The sequence below is a fragment of the Patella vulgata genome, chromosome 8 (assembly GCF_932274485.2).
Source record: "Patella vulgata chromosome 8, xgPatVulg1.2, whole genome shotgun sequence".
Classification (NCBI taxonomy): domain Eukaryota; kingdom Metazoa; phylum Mollusca; class Gastropoda; family Patellidae; genus Patella; species Patella vulgata.
Genome location: NC_065886.2, coordinates 48,043,763 through 48,063,408, shown reverse-complemented (window position 1 = coordinate 48,063,408; position 19,646 = coordinate 48,043,763). Strand labels below are relative to the sequence as shown.

Sequence of the window (19,646 nt, the reverse complement as noted above, 5' to 3'; positions counted from 1 at the left end):
GTCACTAAGAGTTGTCTATTTTCTTTTATCAATGATATGAGAGAGAGAGAAAGAGAGAGAGAGAGACAGGGTATAATGTCCACTTGACACAAACTAGGTCATTTTGAGACTAACATAAGGTTTTTTTTTTTCGTTAATTCACTTGCGCGTAGGATCTTTAGCAGTTGGAAGAAATTGGAGCAGTTTCGGTCCGATTTTTACGACATTCGAACTCAACTGTCATCATGGTATAACGGTGATATATTTTTAAAAAATTTAAATCAGATAAAAATTGTGAACTCTAAGAGGGTCCACAGGCTAACAACATGATTTTACGAACAATCAGGGGCCAAAATCCCAAAAATTACGGTCCAAACCCAACTATCATCATGGTGTTATGATATATTTAAAAGATTTTTAAAATCGGATAAAAATTGTAACCTCTAGAGAGGATCGAAAGGCTAAAATTGTGATTTTTTCATAAAATCAGGAGCCATAATCCAAGAAGTTACGTTTCGATATGCGCAGATATCGAGAGACCAAGATCTTTGGGATATAAACACACGTTTTAAGTTTCATCAAAATCGTATCAAAATTGTGACCTCAATCTTGATATTACATACTTTTAACAGTATTTGCGTACAGGAAGCAGCCATTTTGTCCAGCAGTTTCGGTACGATTTTGACGGAATTCGAACTCCACCATCATTATGGTGCACCAGTGACGTATCCAACCATTTTTTTTTAAAAATCAGATAAAAATTGTGACCTCTAGAGGAATCACAAGCTAAAAACGCAATTAGGGGTTATAATCCAGGAAATAACGGTGCTATATGCACGAATATCAAAAAGTAATTGAGATCTTTAAGTTATCAACATACATTTCAAGTTTCGTGAAAATCCGATAAAAATTGTGACCTCTCAAGTGTCCAGAAGCCATAGGCGTGATTTTTTACCCAATCTGGGGCCATAATCCATGAAGTTGCGGTCCGATACATGCCAATTTTGAAAGGAACTGAGATCTTTTATAGACAAACCTACGTCATATATATTTCAAGTTTCATCAAAATCGGATAAAGATTGTGACCTGTAGAGTGTCCACAAGCAAATTGTGGCTGGACGGACAGGGGTGAAAACAATATACGCGACATGAAAACTATAGCCTCTATCGTGTTCACAAGGGGGAATGACTCCGGGACGGAAAGTCGCAGAATGCTTAATTTTGATAGGGTTCATTCTCTCATGACCTCAATGCTTGCCTACTAATATGAATGAAATTCGTTACCAATTAAAACCTAGGATCGAGATCACAATGTTTTCAGAAAAGGGGATAACTCAGCAACTAAAAGTCGCGAAGTGCTGAATATCAATAGGGGTCATTGGCTTCATCCTCTCGTGACCCCAATGCTTCCCATCAAATCTGAAAAACATCCATTGAAAACTACAGCCTCTATCGCGTCTACAAGGTTTGTAGGTAACGGGACGATAACCCTGGAGCATAGAACATTGAATATCGATGGGTTTCGTCCTCTCATGACCACAATGCTTCAGACCAAATTTGGAAAGTACCCATCAACAACTACAACCTCTATCACATTCACAAGGTTTTTGAAAAAGGGGGCATAACTCAAAACAAGTCTGGGATTGCTGAAAATCGACAGGGTTCATCCCCTCATTGCCACGATGCTTCACGCCAAATTAAAAAAAAAACTGTCAAAAATTGTAGCCTGTATTGCGTTCACAAACCAATCTATTAAAGATAGGTTGCCAGGCAACGAAACATACGCCCACAGCAGCTAAATCGTCCGGGCAGTCAACAAGTGTTGTCGCATATTTTTACTTTTTTCGGTAATGAAACATTTATAATACACTAAAACTTTTTCAAAGTGATCAAGGGCCATAACTTTGGCAGTAATTAATCGGAAATCTTTGAAAATCAATAGGATTCTTCATCTCATGACCTTAAGCACTGTGTATAAATTAAAAGTCAATCGGATATTCACTTTGGCCTCCAGAGCGTCCACAAGATTTTTTGAAGTGATCAAGGGCCATAACTCTGGCAGTAATTATCAAAAATTGCTGAAAATGAATAGACTTATTCGTTTCATGACCTTAAACACTGTGTATAAATTTAAAGTCAATCGGATATTAACCTTAGCCTCTAGGGCGTCCACAAGATTTTTTCAAAGTGATCAAGGGCCATAACTCTGGCAGTAATTATCGAAAATCGCTGAAAATGAATAGGCTTTTTCGCCTCATGACCTTAAACACTGTGTATAAATTTAAAGTCAATCGGATATTAACTTTGGCCTCCAGAGCGTCCACAAGATGTTTTGAAGTGATCAAGGGCCATAACTCTGGCAGTAATTATCGAAAATCGCTGAAAATGAATAGACTTCTTCGTCTCATGACCTTAAACACTGTGTATAAATTTAAAGTCAATCGGATATTAACTTTAGCCTCTAGAGCGTCCACAAGATTTTTCAAAGTGATCAAGGGCCATAACTCTGGCAGTAATTAACTGAAATCGCTGAAAATCAATAGGCTTCTTCGTCTCATGACCTTAAACACTGTGTATAAATTTAAAGTCAATCGGATATTAACTTTAGCCTCTAGAGCGTCCACAAGATTTTTTTAAAAGATCAAGGGCCATAACTCTGGCAGTAATTATCGGAAATCGCTGAAAATCAATAGGCTTCTTTGCCTCATGACCTTAAACACTGTGTATAAATTTAAAGTCAATCGGATATTAACTTTGGCCTCTAGACCGTCCACAAGATTTTTTGAAGTGATCAAGGGTCATAACTCTGGCACTAATTATCAGAAATCGCTGAAAATCAATAGGCTTCTTCGTCTCATGACCTTAAACCCTGTGTATAAATTTAAAGTCAATCGGATCTTAACTTTAGCCTCTAGAGCGTCCACAAGATTTTTTGAAGTGATCAAGGGCCATAACTCTGGCAGTAATTTTCGGAAATCGCTGAAAATCAATAGGCTTCTACGTCTCATGGCCTTAAACACTGTATATAAATTTAAAGTCAATCGGATATTAACTTTAGCCTCTAGAGCGTCCACAAGCAATTGTGGACGCCGGACCGAAGGAGACAATATACGACCACATTTCAATGTGGGCGTATAAAAACTGTAGCTTACTGCAAGGTTTTTAGCAAATGGGCATATAACTCTGGAATGGAAAGTCACAGAACACTCCAAATCAATAGGATTTGTCCTCTCATGACCATGATGCCTCACATCGATTTTGAAAAGCATCTGAACCAAAACTATAGCCTCAAAATCTACTATCACATTAAGAAAGGCTTACGGAAATGGGGCAACAATTCCAGAATGGAAGTTCGCAATAGGGTTCATATTCTCATGACACCTAAATGCTTTAAAACAAATTTGAAAAGAATCAGTTTAACACTATAGCCCCTGTCATGTTCACAAGGTTTTTGAAAAAGGGGCATAACTCTGGTACAAATGGAGAAAAAAAAACCTGAACTGAAAGTTGTGAAATGTTGAGTATCCATAGGACACTTCCTCTCATATTTGAAAAAAATCTGTTCAAATCTATATCTTTTATCATAACTGTGATAGAAAAGATTGTGGAACGCTGAATATCGATAGGGTTCGTCCTGTTATGACTACAATAAAATAATTCATCTGGTTTAGTTTTAACCAACGGCTGCCAGGCAGGATACGCCAACATTTTACAAGAGATGGATAGAGAACAAGCTAAAAACAAACATGATTTTTTGTACAATCAGAGGCAATAATCCAGAAAGTTATGGCCTGAAATGTGCATATATCAAAAGGGACAGAGATCTTTTGGGTAAAAAGGTATGTTTTAAGTTTCATCAAAATCGGATAAAAATTGTAACCTCTAGAGGGTCCACAACCTTCGTATTACACACTACTATGGTGGAATGGTTATGTATTCAAATGGTTTTTAAATTCGGAAAAAATTGTGACCTCTAGAGAATCCACAAGCTAAAAATTCGATTTTTCGAACAATCAGGGGCCAAAATCCAGGAAGTAAAGTTCGGGTATCCATGATTATCAAAAGGAACCAAGATCTTAGTGTGTAATGGTGATATATTCACAAGTTTTTTTTTTAAATTGGATAAAAATTGTGACGCTACAACCTAAAATCATGAATTTTTGTCAAATCAAGGGCCATAATTCAGGAAGTTACGATCCGATATGCGCGAATATTGACAGAAACCAATATCTTTGGGTTATAAACATGTATTTCAAGTTTCATCGGAATTCATTTAAAATTGTGACCTCTAGAGGGTCCACAACCTTGATTTACCAGATGTTTACACTATTTGCGTATAAGGGGCAGCCATTTTGTCCGGCAGTGTTGGCCCGATTTTCACGACATTCTAACTCAACAAACATTATGATGTAACGGTGATATATTCAAACGTTTTTTTTTAAATCGAATAATAGTTGTGACCTGTAGAGAGATCACAAGCTAAAAACGTGATTTTGCGTACAATCAGAGGCCATAATTCAGGAAGTTATGATCCGATATGCGCAAATATTGAAAGGAACCGAGATATTAGGGTTATAAACATACATTTCAAGTTTCATCAACATCAGATGAAAATTGTGACCTCCAGAGGGTCCGCAACCCTGATACACAATATTGTGACACTATTTGCGAACGTGGGGCAGTCATTTTGTCCATCAGTTTCGGTTGATTTTTACGAAATTCGAACTCAACCACCCATAGGGTGTAATGGTGATACATTCAAGCGTTTTTTCTTAAATCGGATAAAAATTGTGACCTCTATGGGGTCCACAAGCTAAAAACGTGATTTTTCATACAATCAGGGGCCATAATTCAGGAAGTTATGGTCTGATATGCACGAACATCGACAGGAACCACGATCTGTAGGTTATAAACAGGCATTTCAACTTTCATCAAAATCAGATGAAAATTGTGACCTCCAGAGGGTCTACAACCCTGATACGCGAACGAGGGGCGGGTATTTTGTCCATCAGTTTGGGTCCGATTTTTACGAAATTCGATTTCAACCATCCTTAGGGTGTAACGGTGATATATTTCAACGTTTTTTTTAAATCGGATAACAATTGTGACCTCTATGGGGTCCACAAGCTAAAAAAGCGATTTTTCGTACAATCAGGGGCCATAATTCAGGATGTTATGGTCCGATATGCGCGAATATCAAAGGAACCGATATCTGTGAGTTATAAACATACATTTCAAGTTTAAACAAATCGGATAAAAATTGTGATCTCTACAGTGTTCACAAACTAAAAACGTGATTTTTTGTACAATCAGCGGCCATAATCCATGAAGTTACAGTCCAATCCATGCCAATATCGAAAGGAACCGGGATCTTAGGGTGATAAACCTATATTTCAAGTTTCCTTGAAATTGGATAAAAATTGTGACCTGTAGAGTGTTCACAAACAGTTATGGACGGACGGACGGACAGGGGTGACGACAATATACGTCCACATGAAAATGTGGGCGTATCAAAAGTAGGACGGACGGATGGACAGGGGTGCCGACAATATACGTCCACATGAAAATGTGGGGGTATAAAAAGTAGGCAAAGCAAAAAATGACTGAAAATTCTAATTCGTTTCAAAGTTTATCATATTTTCTCCTGGTAACCTAAATTTTGTTTCTCTTCATCCCTTTTACTGACAAAACGTTAGATAAAAAGATTGCTTTCTATAAATTTTCTACTTGAACTATCTGGATATCAAAGGCATCATTTTGACTTGGTCAAGAGTGCGATTCAATCAAGTCTTCCTTAATTGGTTTGGTTGGAAGTTACACAATGAAAGGTGTGTGTATCAAAACATTTAACCAAACTCTTTCTGAAAACGAACAGGTTGAGATATTTGGTTGTGTAAAAAAACTCACCCATTATCATCTACTATCGGTACCTGATCAAACCCTTCTTTATTCAATATATCTAGTGTGTCCTGTACAGTTACTGTAGGAAAAACTGTTAAAGGAGCCCTCAGTGAAAGAGCACTGACTTTCAAATTCCACCACCTAAAATGTGGGTAGAAAGAACAAATTTGTTTTTGTTGATTACAATTTTATAGGACATTTTAGCTAAGATTCATGAACACAAAGGAGATATCCAGCTGAAAATTTATAAGCATTTAGATAGATTGATATTATTTCGTAAATCAACAGTTCTTAAATTCTGAAATCGTTTCGATCATAATATAAATCTTTTTCAAACACATGATATTTCTGGAAAATCTGCAGCTTATCCAAAAGGAAAACTTGGATGTTGAGCAAATTTGATAAGGATCTAGGATCCTTGAAAAAATCTTATCTCTAGGGTTCATCCTCTTATTATGCCCCCAATGCTTCAAACCAAATTTGCCCGTCTTCATTTGCCCAGTTTAGGAGCAGATCAGTAGGACGTTAAACCCCATTTCATTTCATTTCAAACCAAATTTGAACAAATCTATTAACCAGTAGACGTGGTACAAGGGTTAATCAGCGAACTGGATGTATGAGATGTGTTGTTGACGTTTGGGAAAGTAGGACGAGGGGAAATGTGTAGGGAGTGAAGTGCTGTAAAGGGATAGTTAGATGTATTATGAATGGTTAGAGTGGCTGTGGTGTTACGGTGAAATACTATGCCGCCACCGTAACACCACAGCTTTATGATTTGTTAGACAGGAGTGATGTAATGGGTGTCAACAACTGGGTATGCTGGTACTGTCGCAACGTAGCCGTGAAATATATATTGTGGGGGGGAAGGGCGGAAACGGAAAAATATACAATGTTGACAGTATGTGCCAGGCATGAGGCTGCGCAGCTCGATAGGGAGTGTGTGGGAGGGTCACCCTCATAAAAATTTTTTTTTTTAAATTTCAGTTTTCTGTAAGCAGTGAAAACACTATTTTGGCATTGTTTGCGGGGTTAAACCTAAAAATCACATTAATACACCTATTGCACGATATTGTGAAATTAGCTGACGAAGACAGCTCGGGCGGCGATTGTTCGACTCGGGGCTGTTCTGTCAGTATCTAACAAACGCATTTAGTTCGCGTACAACTTTTAAAAACCGAATGTCAGTATGGTATTTCTCACATAATTGGTTATCGCAAAAACAGAGTAAACTGAAAGCGAATAATCTCGACTCAAACCTATAGTCTATAGCATACTTACTACACTCGTCACTAGGCTTCCTATATTATTGTTTGTGGACGGTTTACTACTCAGTGATAAGCCTGCGCCGCAAAAAGAGGTCTCGCCTTTTATTATTAGTATAATGACTTCCTCATGTGCGGCAGGTTAGTTTGCTTCTAAAAACACTGTTTTCCGTTCCAAAAAATACAAAAGTAATTTTCTACCAGATGACCATGGTTCTTTTCACCGAGACTAGATAATTTCTCTCGGTGTAAGGATATAGCTATGGATAAGTTCATACAAGGTCAATAAATCCGCGGTCACTTCGGGTCACACTGTTGAGAAAATAAACCGATGGGTTTGTTTAGTAGCAAATCGAGCGTGAATCAACTGAGTTTGTACTGAAAAATTTTTGAGTGATATGTATGAACTGTCTTCACACATTCGGTTTATAATTAGCGATACACAGGTACAGTGGCAAGTGTTGTACTTCACAGACTGTTTACCTCCGAACTACCTCCGCACGAAATCCCCGATTTGGGTACTTGTTAAAAGAAAAAGAAATAGTACCTGTGCGCATGCCAGTAAAAAAACCTAAGAGTTCGCGCATAAAAATGCCCGAACGTACCAGGTGCCAGGTCATCCAGCGGCTGCCAGGCAGGATACGCCCTCATTTTGCAAGAGATGGATAGAGAACAAGCTAAAACAAACAGCAATTTTTCGTGTAACGGTGAAATATTCAAACGTTTTTTTCAATCGGATAAAAATTGTGACCTCTAGAGGGACCACAGGCTAAAAACGCAATTTTTCGTACATGAAAATGTGGCTGTATATAAAAAACGGTTGCCATGCAAGATACACCCATATTTTGCGAGAGATTGACAGAGGACGAGCTAAAAAAACCCCAAAAAACTGTCTTTTTGTCGGGCAATTCAGTCTGATTGTCACGAAATTCAAACTCAATCGTCATTAGGGTATAACCGTGATATATTTGAACAGTTTTTAAAATAGAATAAATATTGCGACTACATTTGGGAACTAAACATATATTTTAAGTTTCATCAAAATCAGATAAAAATTGTGATCTCTAGAGGATCTAAAACCTAGCTATTACATACTTGTACAGTATTTGCACATGTGAAGCATCCATGGAAAATCAATAGGGTTCATCCTGTCATGACCCCAATGCTTACAACTAAAATTGAAAATATTTCATTAAAAGAATGTAGTCTAAATCAAACAAGAATTGTGGTCTCTGGATAGCCTTGGTATTATGTCCTGTCCATCATTGGTAGGTGTAAGTTAACTTCCTGTAGCCTTGATCCTGTTTCAACATGGTTTCTGAAGTCCAAACCAGTATTAGATGCGCTCCTTCCTTTCATCACTGCTATCATAAACTCCTTCAATTGCCAACAGTTGTGTGCCGATTCATTAAAGACGGACGGCCCTTGTGATTATAATAATAATAATGACTTTATTTTCTGAGGGAACATAGTACATGAGTTCTAATTTTCAACATGTCCCTTCTACTCTATAAAACTAGCAACTACACAGTAACAATATTTACAAAGTGCATACAGAAAGTCTAACTGAGATTTCAGTGCAAACGTAAAATTATCTTGTGGTAGTTTATCGGCCTCCAGCATCAAAATTTCTCAAAGAATTTTCTGATCTACTCCATGTTTTGTCTTTCGCGTCGGGGCTTTAGTTATAGTTGGGGATTTCAATATTCACCTCGATATCCCACTTGACAGACATACAAAGAAATTCACTGAACTTATCAACGCATTTAATCTTACTTAGCATGTAAATGAGCCTACTCATCGCTCTGGTTGTTTTCTGATACTGCTCCAAAGTGAAACTGGAAGATATATTCACATTCTACAAACAGGAAAGACCAAATCTCCATTCGTCTGCAGATACTACTTTATTATCTGTGCCTGCATTTAAGAGACTCAGAGAAAAACTATCTTTCCCTATAAATGGCTCAAGAACAATCAGAGAAAATTCAACTATATTACTACTAACTGTGATTTGACTTATTAATGCACTTAGAAACATCACCGGATATGATGAAGCGCTATAGAGTAGAGAGATATAGTAATGGGTTTTAACATACACTCAACCCAAACTAGGTCATTTCGGGACTAACATATGGCTTAATTTTATTTCAATAATTTGCTTGCACGTAGGGGTCTTTAGCAGTGCAGTGGGAGGAAAACAGAGGACCCGGAGAAAACCCACGAGGTTGGACAGACAACCCTACTCCTTGTCACGTACAACCGGGGAATCGAAACCACGCCAGTTGACTCAATGATGGACCTTATGATACAGAGTGCACATGCTAACCAGTCGGCCATCCAACCCTCCAAGCGCTATAGAAGATGAATAATAATAATAATAAGAAGAACTGCATAAAAGCAGTACTGACGTGTTTCGGTACATCGGGTCAGGTCACGACTTGTGGCCCTTGTCATGTCAACAATCAAGTTACACTATGAACTATTAAGTATAGTAATATCCAATTAAAGTGGAAAAACCTGTCATTTTGAAATCTTAGTATAACTTACAGTTAAAATTGTTAGTAGACATCAAGGTCATAAGGTCAATGAACGGCTAGGGTTACTAGACAGTAGGTCAAAAGTAGAAAAAATTTCAAAGTGAAACTGGAAGTAAACAACATCGAAATTCAACTAGCTGTTGCCAGGCAAGGTACGGCAACATTTTGCTAGAGATGAATAGAGAACAAGCTAAAAAAAAAAAAAGAAGTGATTTTTTGTAGAATCTGGGGCCATAATCCAGGAAGTTATGGTCTGTAATGTGCAAATATCGAAAGGCACTGAGATCTTTGAAATATAAAGATATATTTTAAGTTTGATCAAAATTGGACAAAAACTGTGTCCTTTTAACAGTCCACAACCTTCGTATTACATACTTTAACGCAATTTGCGTACAAGGAGCTGCCATTTTGTCAGATAGTTGCGTTTCAATTTTCCTAAAATTTGAGCTGAAGCTTCATTATGGAGTAACGGTGATATATTAAAACAATTTTTAAAATTAGATAAAAATTGTGATCTCTAGAGGATAAAGAAGCTAAATATTTAGAACAATCAGGGACCATAATCTTGGGCCCTTATTCACGAAAACTTTAACTAAGATACAATCGAAATTTTAAGAAATACTGCAATTTGATTGGCTGACCAGTAAAATCAATTTGCATCTATCCAATGAAGTTGCAGTATTTCTTAACATTTCGGTTGTAACTTAGTTTAACTTTTCGTGAATAAGGGCCCAGGAAGTTATGGTCTGATATGTGCGAATATCCAAAGGAACTAAGATCTTTGGGATATAAACATACATTTTAAGTTTCATCAAAATCTAACAAAAATTGTGACCTCTAGCGGGTCCACCACCTTATATACTTTTACACTATTATTTGCGGTTATTTTGTCGTTTCGATCTGATTTTTACGAAATACGAACTCAATCATCAACAGGGTGTAATGATGATATATCTAAACGATTTTTATAATCGGATAAAAATTGTGACCGCTAGAGGGCCCACAACCGTGATATTACATACTTTAACACTATTTGCGTACAGGGAGCGGCCATTTTGTCCGTCAGTTTTAGTACATTTTCACAAAATTTGAATTTAACCATCATTATGCTGTAACCAGGGTTGTAAAAATCCACTAGCCCGACGCTACCAAAAATAACTTACGGGCTAGTGATCTATTCAGACGTACTAATCCTGGGCTAGTGCCCTTTCATTGGTTTGTGAATTAAACTAGTGATGATATAGATAAATAAACTGTAAAACATCCCACATTTATTTCTCAAATTCCAAGGAAAACTCAATCATAACAATAGATTTTCTGTAGTAAAACTTAGAGCTGTATGGACATTTTTTGTACCCCTTCTATTCATTCATTCTTGACATTTCTCCATCTTGCAATCTTTGACAGGTCACTATAAACCAGTTGAAATCAGGTTGATTTAAAAACAAAAGACTCACTTATACTTTATATTAGATTAGTTCTGACATAAATATTTGAAAGCATACCTTTGTATTTTTAAATACAAGATAATTTTTATTTTTTAACATGTCAGGTATTTCCAAAGAATTTAGTACACCTGTTCATTACACACACACACACCATGATGAATGACCCTATCGGCACACAGCATGGCACTCGAGTGATAATATAAACAATTTTACTATCCTGTCTATTTTAATATTATATCAGCGCATCAAACTGATTTGTTTCATTTTGAGACTCTTAAGAATGCGTTTGCGAGAGAACCATGCAGGGACCGGCACATGGTGGGTGACCGATTTTCACAATTTTTTTTATGTATGATGGGTAACCCCTCCAAACCCCACTGCCACAATTTTAGATCAATCGAACCATTTTTAGAGCGTAGAAAAAAATTTGAAATTTTAAGACCGGAAAAAGCCAAAAAATCATCATTTTCAGGCCACTTTTCAATTATTTCGTACAACTAAACTACGGCGAGTAGATTAATGAAACTTTATAGCGTAGCAGATATGGTTAGTGAGTATACATTTTGAAAGTTTGATGGATTTTCATGGAGCGGTTTTTGGTACAGGGACTTATTGCTGCAAGGTACCAAAATAGCTCAATTTAGGTATGTCATTTTATTCTATCTATATCTCACCCACTGCGGGTTTAAGTATTTTTTTTGAATGCTGACTGAAAAGGCAATGATCTATAGTATTAAGATCAAGAAAAAAATTCAGTGGCACTCGACCCGTTTAGTAGTAAATAATTTCCATTTTTGTACAAAAATAACGATTTTCAACAAAAATGACGAAACATAAACCGCTTTATTAACACACTGAAAAGTGTAACATGGCACTTGAAACCAAATTAATGTGGTTTCCAGTTCCATTAACAGCAAGCCATAATAAAAATAGAAATAAACAAATAAATATAAACGCAGATTATATACTTTCATCAAAAAATTCAAGTTTAAAAAATGTTCCATTATCAAAACTACAATTACTTATAACTATCTATCTATCTATCCAATAAGTACCTAATCACGAAAACTGAGCTCACAATTACAATTTAAAAAATGTTCCATTATCAAAACTACAATTACTTATAACTATCTATCTAGCGCTATCTATCTATCTATCTATCTAGCACTATCTTCTATCTATCTATCTATTTATCTATCTATCCAATAAGTACCTAATCACGAAAACTGAGCTCACAATTACACCGCTAAAATTTTCAAACGATGAAGTTTGAAAAGCTTAATTTACTGTAAATGCCAAAAGAGCTGTTCTTGGTAAATACAATTAATCTCTCTAGACTATACTTGACAAACGAATCACGCAATATTTCAAAAAGACAAAAAACAAATTGTATATGAGCGTAAGGTCACTATTTTAGCATACTCCCCACGGTGTTTCGTTTGATTAGACTTAATCCCACTCAACACTGCCGTAGTGAAAGCAAATTTCTGTTCCAAATTATTATTGGTAAGTAGTCCAATTAACAACCAATACCTAACTGCGTAACAATATCATTCTGGTTTAAACAGAGTTTCAAATATGTTAACTTAACGTTACGTCATGATTCACGAAATTTATTACGGCCAATTAACCAGTGCATAGCAGAATATTACAGAAAAACTAATTGCATGACACACGAGGCTATCAACATGGCTACAATGTAAACAATACTGTTTGGAGACGAACAGTACTTTCACTGTTTTTAATACCTTAAATCACTGTCCAAAGTTTTAGGGAAAACCCCAGATTAAACTAAAGACTTTACCTAGGAGCGATTTGATTAAACGGGAAGAATAGACACACTCCCTCAAAAATGTAAGTATCAGAGGTCAATCCAGCAATGGCCAGAGTGACATTTCTCTGGCTATTGCTTCAGGGATATGCTATTGTAGTTTCTTTCGGATAACTGGCCACTAAACCGCATTTTATTTGTGCAAAGGATCGGAAAATGAACAGCTGATTTCATCCGCCATCTTGGATGCTGGAGTGGAAATCTAACTTCGGCCTGACGAATAATAATAATAATATGTACATTTATACAGCGCACGTACTCCATGTACAGATTAATTTACTTAATCTTGATAAGTCTTGATGTAAAACAAGAAAGGGTTTTAGATGATTTAATGATCTCTGGAAGATTGTTACGCAGTTTAGACGCATTCACTGAGCACGATCCGTATCCAAATGATATTAATTTTCACTTTGAGCAACAAAACTGATGAATGTGTGTTCCGCCGGAGGTTACTCGAGGGAACTTGTATGTGCATAAAGTTAGATAAGTTTATTTGAGCTAAGCCATTCACACACTGATACGTCAAAGACAGACTTTTGGAGATGATTGGCAGCCAATAGATTGATTTCTGAACAGGAGTAATATGAGAGTGTTTTGAAGATCTGGTAAGAATTCGAGCTGCGGTATTTTCAACAAGTTGATTTTTTAAAATATTGGCACTAGATGTTTCTACTAACAATTTACAGTAGTCAATCCTTGGGAATACCAAAGAACATACAAGTGTAGCAGCTGCTTCCTGGCTAATAAAGTGTTTATATGGCCAATGTTCCTGGACCAAAGATAACAGTTTCGACAAATTTCACTAATGTGACTGTCCATGCTCAAATTGGACCCCAAGAAGAAACCTAACCTCTTCACAGTGTCTCATGGTACAAATATTGCATCTCATACAACCACATCATTTGAACTTGTATTTTTCAGATGTGTATTTTGACCACGTCATTCTGATTTACTTAATTCAATTAAATTTAATTTGAACATATTTCTTTTCATCCTATCTTTAATGTCATGTGTACACAATTTGATGTCAGAACAATTAGGGAATGGAACATTTTTTGAAAGGGAATAACTTGCGATCACCTGTGTATCATCTGCATAAGAATATCGTCCTAGAAACCATGATTATCGATTAGTTGTCCAAATTCTTAGTACACATTACAGAAAGGACAGGTCCAAGGACTGATCCTTGTGGAACTCCTGAACCTTCTGTACCGGCCCTACAGAGGGTTGCTGGAAGGCGGTTGCATGGGGCATTATCAGACCTAATAATACAGGCAATGAATGATTTTATTGGAAAAATGATGTAAAAAATGAGATCATTTTCGTCAAGTTCAACCATCAAATTTAATATGAAAGAAATCCGTGCCAGTCATTTTGTCAAAACCAAATATTAGTATTAGTAGTCCTCAACTTCCATTATTAATAGAATTGTCCTCAGTCCCGCAGTGGGTGAGATATAGCATCATGAAATTTATATGTTTTAGCATATAGCAAAAACTACGTCTCAAAAAAAAAAAAAAAAAAAAAAAAAAAGTAAGACGCTAGCTCGCTAGCTTTGAGGTCGGGTGTTCGATCCCTGCATTGGCCGAGAAAGTTCATCCAGATTTTCCGGCGTGGTTCTCCCTTGTCAGTGATGCAGGACGGAGGGGCTGACAAGGAAAGCTGTCTAGTCGTTCGGATGGGACGAAAAACCGAGGTCCCGTGTACACATTGGCGTGCACGTAAAAGATCCCTTGGCAGTTGGAATTCGATATAAGAGTAGGCCGTAGTGCCGCTGTCCGGAAAAAATTTCCCTCATAGCACACTGTATGGCGTATGCCCGTCTTCATTAGCCCAGGTTAGGAGCAGAACAGTAGGACGTTAAACTCCATTTCATTTCATTTCATTTCTCAAAAAATAATTCCTCATAGCCTCAAATGGTTTTGGAAAAATTTAATAGTCATATATATTGTAGTAGTAGACATGATCATTCGTAAAAACTAATTAAAAAAAAAAAAAAATCAATAGACAATTTATGGGAAATATTTGAATTTAGGGGTTATTTTTTTAAAAAAATGGCGTTTTTTTTAACCCTAAAATGGCCATAGCTGGTTCTCCGTAACTACAAGGTTGGTGATCCTCATATTTCATGTGGGGTATACGGGGTACCCAATGACCAAATCTGCAAAGTTTGGTCAAAATCGCCTGACATCGCTTGTGCCAGGTTTTTTAAATTTTGCATGATTCTCTCGCGAACTCATTCTTAATAGCGGCAATACTATATACCGGAAAACACCTGAAAACAACCGGAAAACAACCGGAAAACACCATTTTATACTGAATACTGGAAAACACCGGAAAAACACTAAATACCGGAAAACATCCTAAATACCAGAAAACAAAACAAAAAAATTCGAATTTTTCCAAAAAATTGGTTTTACAAAAAAAACATTCCGTAGAAAAATTTAGAATTTTTTTTTGAGAGAAATTTTGGAGAAGAAATTGTTTAAAAAAATCTGAAAATTCTGTTCTTATACAGTGCAGTATAATTTGTGCAACAGAAGATATCTCGAATATCGATTGTCGGAAAAAACATTTTCTCAGGGCCTTTTGTTTCCGAATACGCATTCGGTGTAAGTCTTCAGCCACCAGGAAGTGGTTAACATAGTAATGTTTTATTACGATAGTAGTACATAAAACAAATTGGTTGCCTGAGGTTCTCTGGGAGAAAGTAGCCTCATCGGCTAGAGTCCTCTATTTCACAAACAAAAACAACAATTGCTTCCTTGAAAATTTATCGATCAACCCTTTTTAGAGACGTCCAGCTTACCACTTCCCGTCAATGTAGTAAGATAGAATATGTACTTTTCTCATGGACAATTGGGCGATAGTTGGGGTTTTCTAAAGGAAAACTGGTCAACAAGTTTGGGAAAAAAGCTCGAAAAGTAATCCAGAACAAAATCATGTGTGCGGCCCTCGGAATATGATGGAATATGTTGAATATTATTATGATTCAAGTGATTATATTTGATCCTGGAATGAAAGTAAGCTCAGAAACAAGTAGATTTTTAGCCCTTCCAACGAGATGGATAGCTCTTGGAAAGGATAGACACTTTTCAGATTACAGCCTGTCCAAGAATTGCGTGGCATCCATTTCGTTTGGTGATTAGGACACATAGCGGTTAAACCTGGAACTTCAACTCGAACTATTCAGAGATTTATTAACTCGCTTTTGATGATATTTGCTGTTTTATAATGCGATTTTTTTGTTACCTAGGGAGGAGTTGGCCTAGTCGCGCCTTCCACTAATTCGTACCACCCTGATTCCAGGGTTACTGGTAAGAATCAGGAGACCGGCGCAACCGGCATATAATGGGGCCCTCCGAGGGCAGTGTTTAATCTACTGAAATACTGAAACACTGAAATTTACTGAAAACAAAAATTAAAATACAAAATATAATATGGTCAATGATGGAGGTAGACTGATTGCATCTTTTAAAACATTCAAAACATAATAGGCATCAACAAAATTTTGGAGAAAAAAAATTCGGAACTTTTTTTTTGGGGGGGGGGGGGTGCTATTTGTAAAACGAACATCGTAATGACCTTGACCTTCCTTCATCGGCGCTCACTTGGTCCAAAATCGCACACAGAGGACCAGGCTCCGGGTTACCTATTTAGGGTGTTTTCCGGTATTTAGGATGTTTTCCCGTATTTAGTGTTTTTCCGGTGTTTTCCGGTATTCCGTATAAAATGGTGTTTTCCGGTATATAGTATGGCCCCTTAATAGAGTGACCAGGTAAATAAATACGGCAAAACAATTAATTTGTCAATCAGTCGAGACTATCTCGTGCTTTGCAGTAAGTGCTAATAATAACGTAACGTATACAAATCTTTGAGTAATTTACCGTGATATATTATAAATGACATGTGCTTTATGAAGTATTTACATGGTCTTTAGTGAAAGAAAACATTGTTGTGGCTACCATTCCTGGTTTTGAAGGTCAGATATGATATGGAAACGAATATCGGTTTGTAGTTTTTTTAAACCATTTCACCAGTGCAACCGAACCGTGACTGGTTAACCGAGTAGCCGTATATACATCCTTAATTATTAGGCAATCAAGTCTACGATCTTTATTACCAGCGGCTGCCAGGCAGGATATGCCCACATTTTCGAGAGATGGATAGAGAACAAGTTAAAAAGAAAGTTATTTTTCCTACAATCAAGGGCCATAATTCAGGAAATTACAATTCGATATGCGCAAATATCAAAAGGGACCGAGATCTTTGTGTTATAAACTTACATTTCAAGTTTCAACAAAATTGGATAAAAATTGTGACCTCCATAGGATCCACAACCTTGATATACCATATTTTTACGCTATTTGAGAACGAAGGGCGGCCATTTTGTCTGTCAGTTTTGGGCTGATATTCACGAAATTCGAACTCAGCCATCCTTATGGTGTAACGGTGATATAATAATACCTGTTTTTAAATCGGATAAAAATTATGACCTCTATAGGGTCCACAAGCTAAAAACGCGATTTTTCGTACAATCAGGGGCCATAATTCAGGAAGTTAAGGTCTGATAGGCCCAAATATCGAAAGGAACCGAGATCTTTCGGTTATAAACTTACATTTCAAGTTTCAACAAAATCGGATTAAAATTGTGACCTCTATAGGATCCACAACCTTGATATACCGTATTTTTACGCTATTTGAGAACGAAGGGCGGCAATTTTGTCTGTCAATTTTGGGACGATTTTCACGAAATTCGAACTCAACTGTCCTTAGGGTGTAACGGTGATAAAATAATACGTTTTTTTAAATCAGATAAAAATTATGACCTCTATAGGGTCCACAAGCTAAAAACGTGATTTTTGGTACATAATCCATGAAGTTTCGATCCGATACATGCAAATATCCAAAGCAGCCGAGATCTTTTGGAGATAAATCTATATTTCAAGTTTCGTCAAAATCGGATAAGAATTGTGACCTGTAGAGTGTCCACAAACAATTGTGGACGGACGGACGTTCGGACGGACAGGGGCGATGACATGAAGATGTGGGCGTATAAAAAACGATAGGTTGGCAGGCAACAAAACATATGCCCAAATATTGAAGATTAAATCTTGTACCTTGTCAAACTATGGACTAGTGGATATTAAAATACAGATGTGACGTCATCCTTTGATGTTGGAGTACCATTATTTCAAATAATCGTACGGGCAATGTGCCAAGCGTAACTTCGTAAAATATTAAACTCGAGTGACGTATTTCATTGCAAAGCACGTGCAAGTGTCTGTATTTTAAGTTGTTTAATGGTCTCGAGCTTAAGACATTGCGTAATATATTGTAAAAACATTCAGGCCTCACGGCCCTCATGTTGTCACAATATATTACTTAGTGCAGAAAATCATCAAAGCCACCACCAACCCTCCTACAGATATAAGCAAACCTAAACCAGATAAACCACCAGTGAGAATAACAATACCTTTTCAAGGCAAACAACCGAACCCAAAAGAATGTGTTTATGAAATCACCAGCAGTTGTGACAAAAAATACATCGGAGAAACTAGACAGCCTTTAGACAAGAGAATCAGTCAGCATAAATCTAAGTCCTCTACTACCAATTCAGCTGTGGCCCAACACACACAATTCAACCCAGGACACAGAATTAAAACGTATAGAACCCTGGCAGCCAACCTACCGATAGAAAAAACCCGCAAAATTATTGAGGCCATACACATTAAAAGAAACAGTCCAGACCTCAACCGCGACACAGGGATATTCCTGCCTAGTGCTTATGATGAACTTATTAAATATACCTAAATTATGTGTTTTCCATCACCCCCACTCATTCTTCAGTACTAGACCAGTAAATCTAGATTTTTACCTGGAATAAATTTGCAGAAAGCTGAACTCAACTATTTTTGTATCTAGGGTACTTGCTTAACAAAATACCAAAAGTCTTCCAAAATCGGATTTGCGGGTCTGGGCAAAAATCGACAATCAATCCAAGATGGCGGACGATGGCGGGAAATGGCTTAAAATGCTAAATATCTTCGAAAGGAAGCGTTTTAGACCATATAAATGTATTATGAGTTAATATAAAAATGATACCACTGAATCAGATGATGGGGTCAAATTGTTGCTATGACGTCATAGTGGCGTCATAACACAATATCGAGTCAGAAAAGGAAGTAATTAAATAGAAAGTGACGTCATAATGCAATATCGAGTCAAAAAATAAACAAATTGAATAGAAATGCCCTTTAAATTAAAATAAGAATAAATGGAGGTATTATCGCACCGTAAGCATGAAGTACTGAGAAAATTGATGACCAATCCAAGGTGGCGAATAATGCCGGCAAATGGCTAACAATGTCAAATATCTCCGAAAGGAAGTGTTTTAGACCATAAATTTATTATGCCAATATTGTCTCTATGGCATCATAGTGACATCATAACGCAACGCTTTATGACGTTTTGTGCGTAGCCATATTGACTTTCCGGAGATTTTTAACAAATGTCTCTTCATATCATGTCCACAAATATGAGTATCATTGGGAAAGAGGTATGTCCAATTTGCCTTGATTGTATGAACGATCGACAGATAGTACAAATCGGTGAGAAAGGAGTCAATGGTATAAAAAAGGCGTGTAATGAAAGAGGAGACAACCTGTGTGTGGCCGTTGGTCAGTAT

General features: G+C 36.8%; 1 protein-coding gene across 1 annotated transcript in view; it reads right to left on the bottom strand.

The window, feature by feature from the left end:
* LOC126829638 (cystathionine beta-synthase) overlaps positions 1–19,646 on the bottom strand; it is a 196,491-nt gene that overhangs the window by 32,613 nt on the left and 144,232 nt on the right. Inside the window, exon 13 of the mRNA XM_050559636.2 lies at positions 5,887–6,021. Coding sequence (XP_050415593.1) covers positions 5,887–6,021 — 135 coding nt within the window. The remainder of the gene's footprint in view (positions 1–5,886; positions 6,022–19,646) is intronic.